The following is a 12,627-nucleotide window of genomic DNA, read 5'->3' as shown; positions in this document are numbered from 1 at the left end:
ATCTCTACAGAATCTATAAGAGTCCCTAGAAAGGGAACTCTTGTAAGTGGTAATAGAGAACTCTTTTCCACGTTCACCTTCCACCCATGCGACCTCAGAAATGCCAGAACTATCTCTGTATGAGACTTGGCAGTTTGAAAACTTGACGCTTGTATCAGAATGTCGTCTAGGTACGGAGTCACCGCTATGCCTCGCGGTCTTAGTACCGCCAGAAGTGATCCTAGAATTTTTGTAAAGATTCTTGGAGCCGTAGCTAATCCGAAGGGAAGAGCTACAAACTGGTAATGCCTGTCTAGGAAGGCAAATCTCAGATACCGGTAATGATCCTTGTGAATCGGTATGTGAAGGTAGGCATCCTTTAGGTCCACTGTGGTCATGTACTGACCCTCTTGGATCATGGGAAGGATGGTTCGAATAGTTTCCATTTTGAATGATGGAACTCTGAGGAATTTGTTTAGGATTTTTAAGTCCAAGATTGGCCTGAAGGTTCCCTCTTTCTTGGGAACCACAAATAGGTTTGAATAGAATCCCTGCCCGTGTTCCGTCTGCGGAACTGGGTGGATTACCCCCATTAGTAAGAGGTCTTGTACACAGCGTAGAAACGCCTCTTTCTTTATTTGGTTTGCTGATAACCTTGAAAGATGAAATCTCCCCCGTGGAGGAGAAGTTTTGAAGTCCAGGAGATATCCCTGAGATATGATCTCCAACGCCCAGGGATCCTGGACATCTCTTGCCCAAGCCTGGGCGAAGAGAGAAAGTCTGCCCCCCACTAGATCCGTATCCGGATAGGGGGCCCTCTCTTCATGCTGTTTTGGGGGCAGCAGCAGGTTTCTTGGCCTGCTTGCCCCTGTTCCAGGACTGGTTAACTTTCCAGCCCTGCCTGTAACGAGCAACAGCTCCTTCCTGTCTTGGAGCGGAGGAAGTTGATGCTGCTCCTGCCTTGAAGTTACGAAAGGCACGAAAATTAGACTGTTTGGCCTTTGATTTGGCCCTGTCCTGAGGTAGAGCATGGCCCTTACCTCCCGTAATGTCAGCAATAATTTCTTTCAAGCCGGGCCCGAATAAGGTCTGCCCTTTGAAAGGAATATTAAGCAATTTAGATTTAGAAGTCACGTCAGTTGACCAGGATTTAAGCCATAGCGCTCTGCGCGCTTGGATGGCGAATCCGGAGTTCTTAGCCGTAAGTTTGGTTAAATGCACAACGGCATCAGAAACAAATGCGTTAGCTAGCTTAAGTGTTTTAAGCTTGTTGATTATTTCATCCAATGGAGCTGAGCGAATGGCCTCTTCCAGAGACTCAAACCAGAATGCTGCCGCAGCAGTGACAGGCGCAATGCATGCGAGGGGCTGTAAAATAAAACCTTGTTGAACAAACATTTTCTTAAGGTAACCCTCTAATTTTTTATCCATTGGATCTGAAAAGGCACAACTATCCTCCACCGGGATAGTGGTACGCTTAGCTAAAGTAGAAACTGCTCCCTCCACCTTAGGGACCGTCTGCCATAAGTCTTGTGTGGTGGCGTCAATAGGAAACATTTTCTTAAATATGGGAGGAGGGGTAAAAGGCACACCCGGTCTATCTCACTCCTTGCTAATAATCTCTGTAAGCCTTTTTGGTATAGGAAATACGTCAGTACACACCGGTACCGCATAGTATCTATCCAACCTACATAATTTCTCTGGAATTGCAACCGTGTTACAATCATTCAGAGCCGCTAATACCTCCCCTAGCAAAGTGCGGAGGTTCTCTAGCTTAAATTTAAAATTGGAAATCTCTGAATCCAGTCTCCCTGGATCAGATCCGTCACCCACAGAATGAAGCTCTCCGTCCTCACGTTCTGCAAACTGTGACGCAGTATCTGACATGGCTCTCATCTCATCCGCGCGCTCTATCCTTAACCCAGAGCTATCGCGCTTGCCTCTTAATTCTGGCAACTTAGATAATACTTCTGTCATAACAGTAGCCATGTCTTGCAAAGTGATTTGTAAGGGCCTCCCTGATGTACTTGGCGCCACAAAATCAAGCACCTCCTGAGCGGGAGGCGAAGGTACTGACACGTGAGGAGAGTTAGTCGGCATAACTTCCCCCTCGTTGTCTGGTGATAATTTCTTTACATGTAAAGATTGACTTTTATTTAAAGTAGCATCAATGCAATTAGTACACAAATTTCTATTGGGCTCCACATTGGCCTTTAAACATAGTGAACAAAGAGATTCATCTGAGTCAGACATGTTTAAACAAACTAGCAATGAGACTAGCAAACTTGGAAATACTTTTCAAAATTAATTTACAAGCAATATAAAAAACGTTACTGTGCCTTTAAGAAGCACAGAAAAACTGACACAGTTGAAATAACAATGACCAAAACAGTTATAGCAACCAAATTTTCACAGTAAATGTATTAAGTTAGCAAAGGATTGCACCCACCAGCAAATGGATGATTAACCCCTTAGTACCCAAAAACGGATAATTATATAATTAACGTTTTTCTCACAGGACTGCTGTGCCTGATTACCTCCCTCAAAATGGATTTTGAAGACCCCTGAGCTCTCTATAGACGATCTGGATCATGGAGGATGAAGTAGACAGATTGTGACTGAATTTTTACTGCACAAAAACGCGCTAAAATAGGCCCCTCCCACTCATATTACAACAGTGGGGAAGCTCAGAAACTGTTTCTATGCAGAAAACAAAAATGGCCATGTGGTAAAAATCATGCCCTAATAAGTTTTATCACCAAGTACCTCACAAAAACGATTAACAAGCCAGTAAACGTTTTAAACATACATTTGAAAGTTATGTATTATTATTAATAAGCCTGCTACCAGTCGCTTTTACTGCAGTTAAGGCTTATACATTATTTCAGTATTAACAGTATTTTCAGAGTCAATTCCATTCCTTAGAAAAATACATTCAGTGTACACACACACACACATCAGCCTGATACCAGTCGCTATCATTGCATTTAAGGCTGAACTTACTTTACAATGGTATCAGCAGTATTTTCTCAGTCAATTCCATTCCTCAGAAAATAAATTACTGCACATACCTCATTTGTTGCAGGGGAGCCCTGCATGCTATTCCCCTTCTCTGAAGTTACCTCACTCCTCAGATGAGAAACAGCCAGTGGATCTTAGTTACGTCTGCTAAGACCATAGAAAAAAACCCAGGCAGATTCTTCTTCTAATGCTGCCTGAGAATAAACAGCACACTCCGGTGCCATTTAAAATAACAAACTTTTGATTGTAGAAATAAACTAAGTTAAAAAACACCACAGATCTCTCACAGCTTCCTTTTTAGTTAGGCTGCAAGAGAATGACTAAATATGACATGTGAGGGGAGGAGCTATATAGCAGCTCTGCTGGGTAATTCTCTTGCAGTTTCCTGTTAGGAAGAGATATATTCCATAAGTAATGGATGATCCGTGGACTGACTACACTTAACAGGAGAAATAACACCAAGGCTTCCTATTCAGACAAGTACACACACAGGTAAATATAGTAATATGCTGGTGGGCTAGGCTTGCGATATCCCATACCCATAGTATGTGTGTGTGTATGTATATATTGCAAAACAAAGATGTATCAAAATCACATATATATATATATAGTTGTAGTGACTGTCATGCTAATAAAGCTTAAATTTAATTGAATTAACTAAAATGTACTAAATTGTTTATATATGTGTATATATATATATATATATATATATATATATATATATATATATATATATATATATATATATATATATATACAGTATATATATACACACACACTGTATGATTAGGCTACAATGTGTGATTTTGTAAAATTTTGGGATGGTGGTGTGCCGCAGGATTTTTTGATGTAAAAAAATGTGCCACGGCAAAAAAAAGGTTGAAAATCACTGCTGTAGTAGACTGAGCGCACATGTGCTTTGCTACTACATGGCAACAGGGTTTGCAGCAATCTCTGTAACAATGTTATACATAAAGTTCTCAAAAACACATGCACCCTCCACCTGAACCTACATCTGTCATGGAAGGGAGTTATGTTTCAAGATATAAAGAGAGAAGTGACTTTTTTACAACACAATTAAAGAGACAGTAAACACATTTCATGCAACTCCTTCTAATCAAGGGTGCAGACATTATGGAACCTAGGTTACACTGCAGGTGTCTTAAAGAGAGTTACTAGACATGTGCAAATAGGTTAGCACTCATGACTAGAGGGAGGCAGGGAATAACCTCAATACTATGCCTATAAAATGTATTTAGCGTATAAAAGGGATGGCAAACTATCGTTAGTGCAATGCGCCAAACGATAACTAATGTTATCACATATTAAACCGCATTATTGTTTTTAAGTATAATTACTTTTTTAATATTTGATAAATATTCTCCTGTCCATCATCAAGCTTCCCTCCGCACCCTCAACGGCTGCGTTCAGCATTGTAGTGACGCATAGAGTGGTCCCACCCGCTCTACACATATTACCATATCTTATCTGATTAGATCAAGTTAACTAAATAAAGATTATTTTTTTATAGGAACAATAATATTTGTATAACATTATTGTTAGGTGGACCAATTTTATAAATATTGCAAATGACATTGCAAGTGATTTGCTTCGTTGAAATGTCTTGAGCGACTTGAAAACACTTCCTAGTACATATCCAAGTAAATACTGAATTGGAACATAAGCTCTAATTCAGTGCTTACCTTACAGCCATTGGGACTCACCTTTACTGTATAACGCATGCGCTAAAGTAACATGCACACTCATGGTGATGTCAATCACTACTGAAATATGATTGGCTAAACGACTGCCAGTATCTAGGCTAATTTGCATGCGTATAGAGATCTACACTAAAAATAGCAAACCATAGGCAACGCTTCTGATTGGTTGCTAGAAAAGATTAAGGGGGAAAAAATTGAGCAACAAGGTGGGGCTGGCGGGGCAGCATGATGATTATCAAAATATAACTCTGCAGAAACAAGACATGCAGGTACTTTATCAAAATTTAAAAAGCGATATTGCACTAGTATTTCTATGCACTTCATGATATTACAGTAGAGTATAATCAAGTTTACCATAACTTTAAGGTCCCTTTAAATTTTAATTTATTATTTATTTTGTATTTCAAGAAATGCACTACTGGGAGCTAGCTGGTAATTGGTGGCTGAACATATATGCCTCTTGTCATTGGCTAACCTGAGGTGCTCTATCTGAATCATGAAAGAAAAATCTGGGGTCTCATGTCTCAAATTTTGACAAACATTTCCTTTTAAAATTGTGTTTTCTGACTAAAACCTATGTAACCCGTGGCTTCTGGATTTAAGTAAATATCTTGCAACTGTCTCACAGTTTGGCTTTTATTTATGCAAACCTAAATGTAAAGGCATATTATTATTTCAAAAATTATGAGAAGGTTACAGTATTTTTGCTTTATATGAGCAGCACCCTTAAGAAAATTGACAACTAATTAATGAGCTACATAAAAAGTCTAATATAAACACTTACATCCACTTCTGAAGGTACAGTCAAGGAACACTGATTTTGTTTCCACATATCCACAAACTGAATAAAAAGAAAATTAGAGACATAGGTTATTATCACCATTATCATAATTTATTTGTGAAGTGCAGCCAAATTCTATTCAGCTGGTACACTGACACTGATTAAAGGGACACAAACCCAATTTTTTTCTTTCATGATTTAGATAGAGCATGTAATTTTTTCTAATTTACTCCTATTATCAATTTGCTTTGTTCTCTTGCTATCTTTATTTGAAAAGCAGTTATGTAAGCTTAAGCCGGCCCATTTTTGGTTCAGACCCTGGGTAGCACTTGCTGATTGGTGGCTAAATGTAGCCACCAATCATTAAGCACTACCCAGGTGCTAAACCAAAAATTGGTCGGCTCTTAAAGGGACACTCAATCAAAATTAAACTGTCATTATTCAGATAGAGCATGCCATTTTAAACAACTTTCCAATTTACTTCCATTAACTAAATGTGCACAGTCTTTTTATATTTAAACTTTTTGAGTCACCAGCTCCTACTGAGCATGTGCAAGAATAAGTGTGTATGCATTTGTGAATGGCTGATGGCTGTCACATGGTACGTGTATGCATTTGTGATTGGCTGATGGCTGTCACATGGTACAGGGGGAGTGGAAAAAGACATAACATTTAAAATTGTCAGAAAAAAAATCTACTAATAATTTGAAGTTCAGACTAAGTGCTATTGCATTGTCTTGTTATCTTGCATTTGTTGCCTATGCAAATCTACTGTGTTGACTGGTCCTTTAAGCTTACATTCCAGTCTTTTCAAATAAAGATAGCAAGAGAACAAATAAAAAATGATAAATAGGAGTAAATTAGAAACTTGCTTAAAATGGAATGCTCTATCTGAATCATGAAAGAAAAAAATGGGGTTTTGTGTCCCTTTAATGTTCAAAAATACAGATGCATGAAACAGAACAGACTTATGAAACCAAATCGACACAAAAAAGGATGGCTCTGCTCAAAAGATTACGATTTAAATGGTAGTTTAATCGCTAAATAAAAACAACGTACACTTCCAGTTTTGGATATCTTTAGGTCAAACTGTGGTTGTGTGAGCTTCCTTTCCTTCCTCTTATGCAAATAGTCCAGAAGCCTGAGCTGTGGTGGGGTCGGACAATTTGAAAAGTCCTGTTGTCTGTTCAGTGCTGGTCTTGAAAATCTTTTTAAACACCTTAAGAAAAGTGAAAATGACTATTAGATCACATGTTCTATAATATAAATACACCATGTATAATTGCTTTACATATATGCACTTTGTTCCGCAGTTCCCTGTGTCACTAGATTTGCATTCAGATTTACTGAAAGTACTTTGTGAAATGTAACTAGCTTGTTCTGAAATAGCCACCGGGCACTGGATTTGTACCCAATCAACTTTCCCATGCTTCAATACAAATGCAATTTTTATACACGCACAATATATTGGTAGTTTTATTAATAATTTAAAAAAAAGGATTAATTAGCTTTGGTCACTACAGAAACAAAATGGCACAGAGTATCAAATAAAAAGTGATGTGTTCCTCAAATAAAAAGTACTTTACATTTTCTTCATGCAAAACCACAGTAACAAAAAAATAAAAGTTCCACCCTTATTTTGTATATCTCCCTATAGCTTTGTTTGTCTAAATGAAGCCAGGCAAAACAGACTGCATCTACTGTGCCATAAAGCACAAAAGAATACCTACTTCCTATACTGTTGTTTTCCTACTGAAATTATGATGTTATGTATAACAACATAGAATGTTATATAAAAATATTATACATAAAATATAAAAAAAACGGACTGTGTTTTAAAATGTATGTTACTTGTGGATGAGAATTTTAGATTTCAGACAAAAAATATTTACTTTAACACACTGGCCAATAGGGGGCACCAAAAACAAGCTTATATTGCAGAACATTGAATTACAATATTGTTGCTTTAAAAAAATTAAAAAAGATAAAATAGAATTTGCTTTCTCATCAGTTTTCACTATTTATTTCTGTTAACAATGAGATCTAAAGAAACCTGGATGACAGGAGGTAGTATTCTAGGTACTGAGATTCTAAGAAAAAGCATGACTCAAGTGCAGACTTCAAAACAACGTAAATGAAAAGCATGCTTTGAAATCAATAAGGACGTGTTTCATGTGTGGAAAGCTCTGTTCAGCAATGTAATGGATTTATGGAAGAACATTATAATCAACATTTCTCTCCTTGCTTAATCCTATCTTCCTAGCTGTAAAGGGATTAAGCACATTCAGTTCTAATTATATTAAATCCCAGAAGGGCAGAAGTACAGACCTAAAAATCTTGTATGAACTTTTAGTGTGGCAGGAGCGTAGATGATTAGATGATTAGAAATCTATAAGATTTCTATGGTCATTTTCACTAGGAAAACAAAAAGGTATCCAATTAAAATACCAACACTTGAAATGTTGCTTTCACAGTTCTGCAACATTAGATCCTAACCTGATTATTAAAGCATAAAAAAAACTTCTTTAATGGGGAGGCAGGTGTGTAAAGCGGTGTTTGTGTTCGGTAGAGGGTATGTGTGTATGTATATATATATGGAGGCCTTTCACTGGTTAATCAATCAATCACTGTGTAAAATGGTCAGATATCCTGAAGGAGGCACTGCAAACTCACCAAGGACAGTGAAAAAAACTATTTTAAAAGGCGATTTAGCAGCCAAAGCAACAAATTTGTTCACTACACATAATTATACATTATATAGAGAATTACATTTTGAGTTTAATCTGCCAAAGAAATACATCATAGCCCTAACTCGCAATGACACTTTTGTGCATACATTCTTAAAGGGACACTGAACCCACATTTTTTCTTTCATCATTCAGATAGAGCATGCCATTTTAATCAACTGTCTAATTTACTCCTATTATCAATTTTTCTTCGTTCTCTTGCTGTCTTTATTTTAAAAATAAGGAATCTAAACTAAGGAGCCAGCCAATTTTTGGTTTAGAACCCTGGACAGCACTTGTTTATTGGTGGGTGAGATTATCCACCAATCAGCAAGAAGGTTGTTCACCAAAAATGAGCTAGTGTTCTGTTAAGGGACCAAACTTTTCAAAAGAGCGAACCATGTCACTTCCTGTGACGTTACATCAGCACATTTTGGCCCTAATACGCATGCGTGCCAGCGTCATCACATACCTGGCCGCATAGATCACTGTGAAACTATTTAGACTTGTGAAATTGAGAAGGCTTTCTATAGTGCATGCGTGGGATTTTCTATCACAAATGGGGGGTTTATGGAACGCTGTTTATTGGTCCCTGCATGACAAACAGCCACTCGGCTATCGCCACTGCTTGTGTTGGAAGATCCATTTTGCAATTTCGTATTTTTTATCCTTACATTTATATCGGTTTTACACCATCATTCACATATTTGGGTGTTTGTCATGCAGGGAAAAAAAGGCTTCTCAATTTCACAAGTCTAAATAGTTTCACAGTGATGAATGCGGCCATGTATGTGAGGACTCTGGCACGCATGCGTATTAGGGGCAAATTCTGTACAACAGCTGATGTAACGTCACAGGAAGTGACATGGTTCGCTCTTTTGAAAAGTTTGGTCCCTTAACAGAACACCGGCATCTAAACTTACATTCTTGCTTTTCAAATAAAGATACCAAGAGAATGAAGAAAATATGATAATAGGAGTAAATTAGAAAGTTGCATACAATTGCATGTTCTATCTGAATCACAAAAGAAAAATTTTGGGTTCAGTGTCCCTTTAATCATGTGACATTTTAACTTTAAAATGAAGGACCTGACTATCTAACAATCTAAAAACCTCACTCACATGGGCTGCCCTCAGGTAATTCTCTGTCCCTGCCAAAGAAAGTAATAGAGTCCGATAGAAAGGGAAACTCCGCTGGAGAGTGTGAAGTTAGCAGAAGGAACACTTTCAAAAATAAAATACTGCAGCGAATACCAATCATTTTTTTTTTTCCTGGGTAATTTCGTCACAACTTTTTAATCTCATTCAGCAATACATTTTTTTTATTAAGTTTATTTATTTCTGTATCTCATTTATTTGTTAAGAAAAACAAATCATCAGAAAACTAATCTTGCAGCAAGCATTTTATCCAGCTAATCAGAAGTCACGCTAATGTACGTTGACCATTACTTTCAAAAGTTATTTTTTACAGCTTCAGATCAGCATTTCAAATATTTAGCAACCAATAAAACACGCTGATTTAAAAGGATAAACATATGGGACTTCCTGGTCTTTTCAATGCTTCTGTGTAAAATAAAAAACAGGCTCAACATGACTATTTTGTTTTAAGCCACCAGGAGTCTCCCATTTTAAGAAAATGTAATAACGTTTAATTGAATTTTGCATTGAACATTCATTATTTTCTATGTAAGAAAATCTTTAACCCTTTTGGTGCCAGAGAGGAACCAGCAAAAATGTTTTGCTGTTAAATAGTATCTGTTCTTTTTTAACTGTATATTTATTACAGCTGTTGCTAGTTTAATTTATTGCTCTGAATATACACAAGCAACAGAAGTGTAGAAAAAAAATTAACAAAACTTTCAGCTTATTGTGGAGTATAATGAAATAAAGTGGAGACAGGAGCAAAAGAATTTGATGTCATTTACATTGCACAAGTAATTCTGACGGAAGAGATAAGTACATGCTTACTTAATGTCTTGTGGAGATAATATGAGGTAGGACATAAAGCATTTGCCAATGCTATGAATGTAGGGACTCTACAAGGCAGCTGCAGCCTATCTGCAATATTTCTTGTTTCTACCTACGCATTAATATCCTAATGTGCGCACGCTAATGTGTCATCATAGAACTCACAGTGTTTACACAAAACATTCAAGTAGATTCACTTTATTGTCTCTTGTGAATTGCTACTCTTTAGTATGCAATCTTAATGTGTCAGAGAGAGAGAGAGAGTGTGTTTTTTTCTTTCATGATTGAGATAGATTATACATATACAATTTACTTCTGTTATCAATTTTGCTTCATTCTCTTGGTATCTTTTATTGAAGATGCAGCAATGTACTCCTGAGAGCTAGCTGCACACATTTATAAGCCAATGAAAATGGGCATACAAGTTCAGCCACCAATCAGCAGCTAGCTCCATGCTCTTGAGCCTATCTAGATATACTTTTCAACAAAGGATACCAAGAGAATGAAACAAATTAGATAAAAGAGAGGTAAAAGTTGTTTAAAATTATATGCTCTAAATGAAGCATGAAATAATTTTTTTGGGTTTCATGTCCCTTTAACCCACAATGTGTCTTTCACAGATAAGAACCTTCCTGCTGTTTAATCAGTCTGATCTTGTACTGAGGTGCTATAGTTAAATCGGTCTAGGCACACAGGGCACCAGGCTGACACATATAAAGGACGCTGCGTGAGTTCTAGTCCTCAAAGTCATAATTTACAAAAGTAAAAAGCAGTAGCGGACCTACTCAACAGAGGGCCCCCTAAGGTAATATAATAATTTACATGCTGCTCTATATAATGATTTTGAGGATAGATAGACCTGCAACAGTAAAAGACTCCCCCTGCATTAGGATTGTACACATTCTGCAAACGCCTTTGCATAGAGTGGCTGGGCCCTGGTGCCATTGCACAAATGGTAGCTCCGCCCCTGGGACAGTAAATAGAAAAGATTACATTTCAGCCTATATGAGTCTTATTAGTAGAAGTGGGCAAGGGGTCCACATTTGGTTTCCTCCTCATCATTAGGGAAACTAATCTTTAAAGGTTATATGCATACAAAAAGAGAGATAGAAGCTCTCGGCTGGGATATGCTAGAGTACCAGTAAGGTTTATGGAAAATACATACAGAATTACTTCCAAACATAGACATACCAACCATTATAACAAGATGTTTAATATTAAAAGCACATTAAACACTAAATAAATGCTAGATAGAATGATGCAGTCAAAGAAAAGATTAGTCTGAGATGTAGATGTATTTTTTAAAGTTTCATTAGCTGTTTAAAAGGGACACTAAACACCTGATGCAGATTCTGCAAACTAACTTCTGCTGTCAGTCCATAAATCTACTACAAATCTAGTAATAAAGGATTTTTAGGCAGTCTGTGCAGCTTACCCCCATTGTATTCAAGAAGAGTGTTGTTAAACAGAATGGTGATACTGAGCTCAATGCTGCCATGTTGTAACGCACGTTGCTCACACGCACAGCAGTCACGTGATGCACATGGCAGATAATCTTATTAATGAGTTTAGAGAACGATTAACAGAATGCTCTCTCACAGTGGTGCTAAGAGAGTGCTGTATTAGCTGTATAAACATTTTTCATATGTGCCTCATATTTATATAAATAAATATTCAGTTTGTGCATGCATTGTATTAATATCAAAGAACTCAAAACTTTTTCTAAGCATTTGCAGTAATACTAATGTACAGACATATCTTCCCTCTGTCTCTAAAAGCATTGTCAGACTCTCAGTATATTTACCTTCATAGGAAAAAGAAAAGAAAAAAGAAGAAGAAGAAGTGATTCACAAAAATCTACGCAAGTATAACTTTGCAAGTGTTGCTTTTTGTTAGTCTCTCTCGACAGTCTGGACAGAAAAAAACAAGCAACAGACTATCCATAAGAGCAACAGCAGATAGCTTATCCAATTCCTTAGATGCACAAGGAAAAAGGGTGCACGTTGCATGCAAAATAAAAGGTAATACTAAAGTTGTGTTAATATTTCTTGTCTATAGTCCTTATAATCCTGTAGCACCAGGACTCCACCCTTTGTCAGCTTCTCTGATGACCAGTTGGTGGTTGTCCATAAGCCCTGTAAGTGCATTACGTTCTGCCCAGACAGGTTCTGTCAACATTTGTTGCCTTTATCCCAGACACATCAGTGTATCTCATGCCCCACCAATCCAACAAAGGTATCGATACTTGAGTTGTTAGTCTTGTGGTCAAATTGTCACTTACGTCAGCACAGTTCTACTTGCTCACCACCAATTCCAAAATGTTCCTTTAAACTTAATAATCGTTGGAATTTATACAGGTCAACTTGTTATAAGAAGTCTTCAGCTCTTGTAGTAGGCACAAACATCAGGCCGTTTTCCAGGACCCCTCTCTC

At 37.3% G+C, this 12,627-nt stretch overlaps 1 protein-coding gene across 4 annotated transcripts in view; it reads right to left on the bottom strand.

The window, feature by feature from the left end:
• The window catches only part of SUPT20H (SPT20 homolog, SAGA complex component), a 234,912-nt gene that overhangs the window by 144,093 nt on the left and 78,192 nt on the right, over positions 1-12,627 (bottom strand). For all 4 annotated transcript variants that reach the window (XM_053708432.1, XM_053708429.1, XM_053708431.1 and 1 more), the window contains exons 11-12: positions 6,562-6,721; positions 5,506-5,562 (exon numbers count right to left, since the gene is read on the bottom strand). In XM_053708432.1, the coding sequence (XP_053564407.1) occupies positions 5,506-5,562; positions 6,562-6,721 (217 nt within the window). The remainder of the gene's footprint in view (positions 1-5,505; positions 5,563-6,561; positions 6,722-12,627) is intronic.

This window comes from Bombina bombina, chromosome 3, assembly GCF_027579735.1.
Source record: "Bombina bombina isolate aBomBom1 chromosome 3, aBomBom1.pri, whole genome shotgun sequence".
Taxonomy (NCBI): Eukaryota; Metazoa; Chordata; class Amphibia; order Anura; family Bombinatoridae; genus Bombina; species Bombina bombina.
Note: the sequence above shows the minus strand (reverse complement) of the source record. Positions and strands in the feature narration are given on the sequence as shown.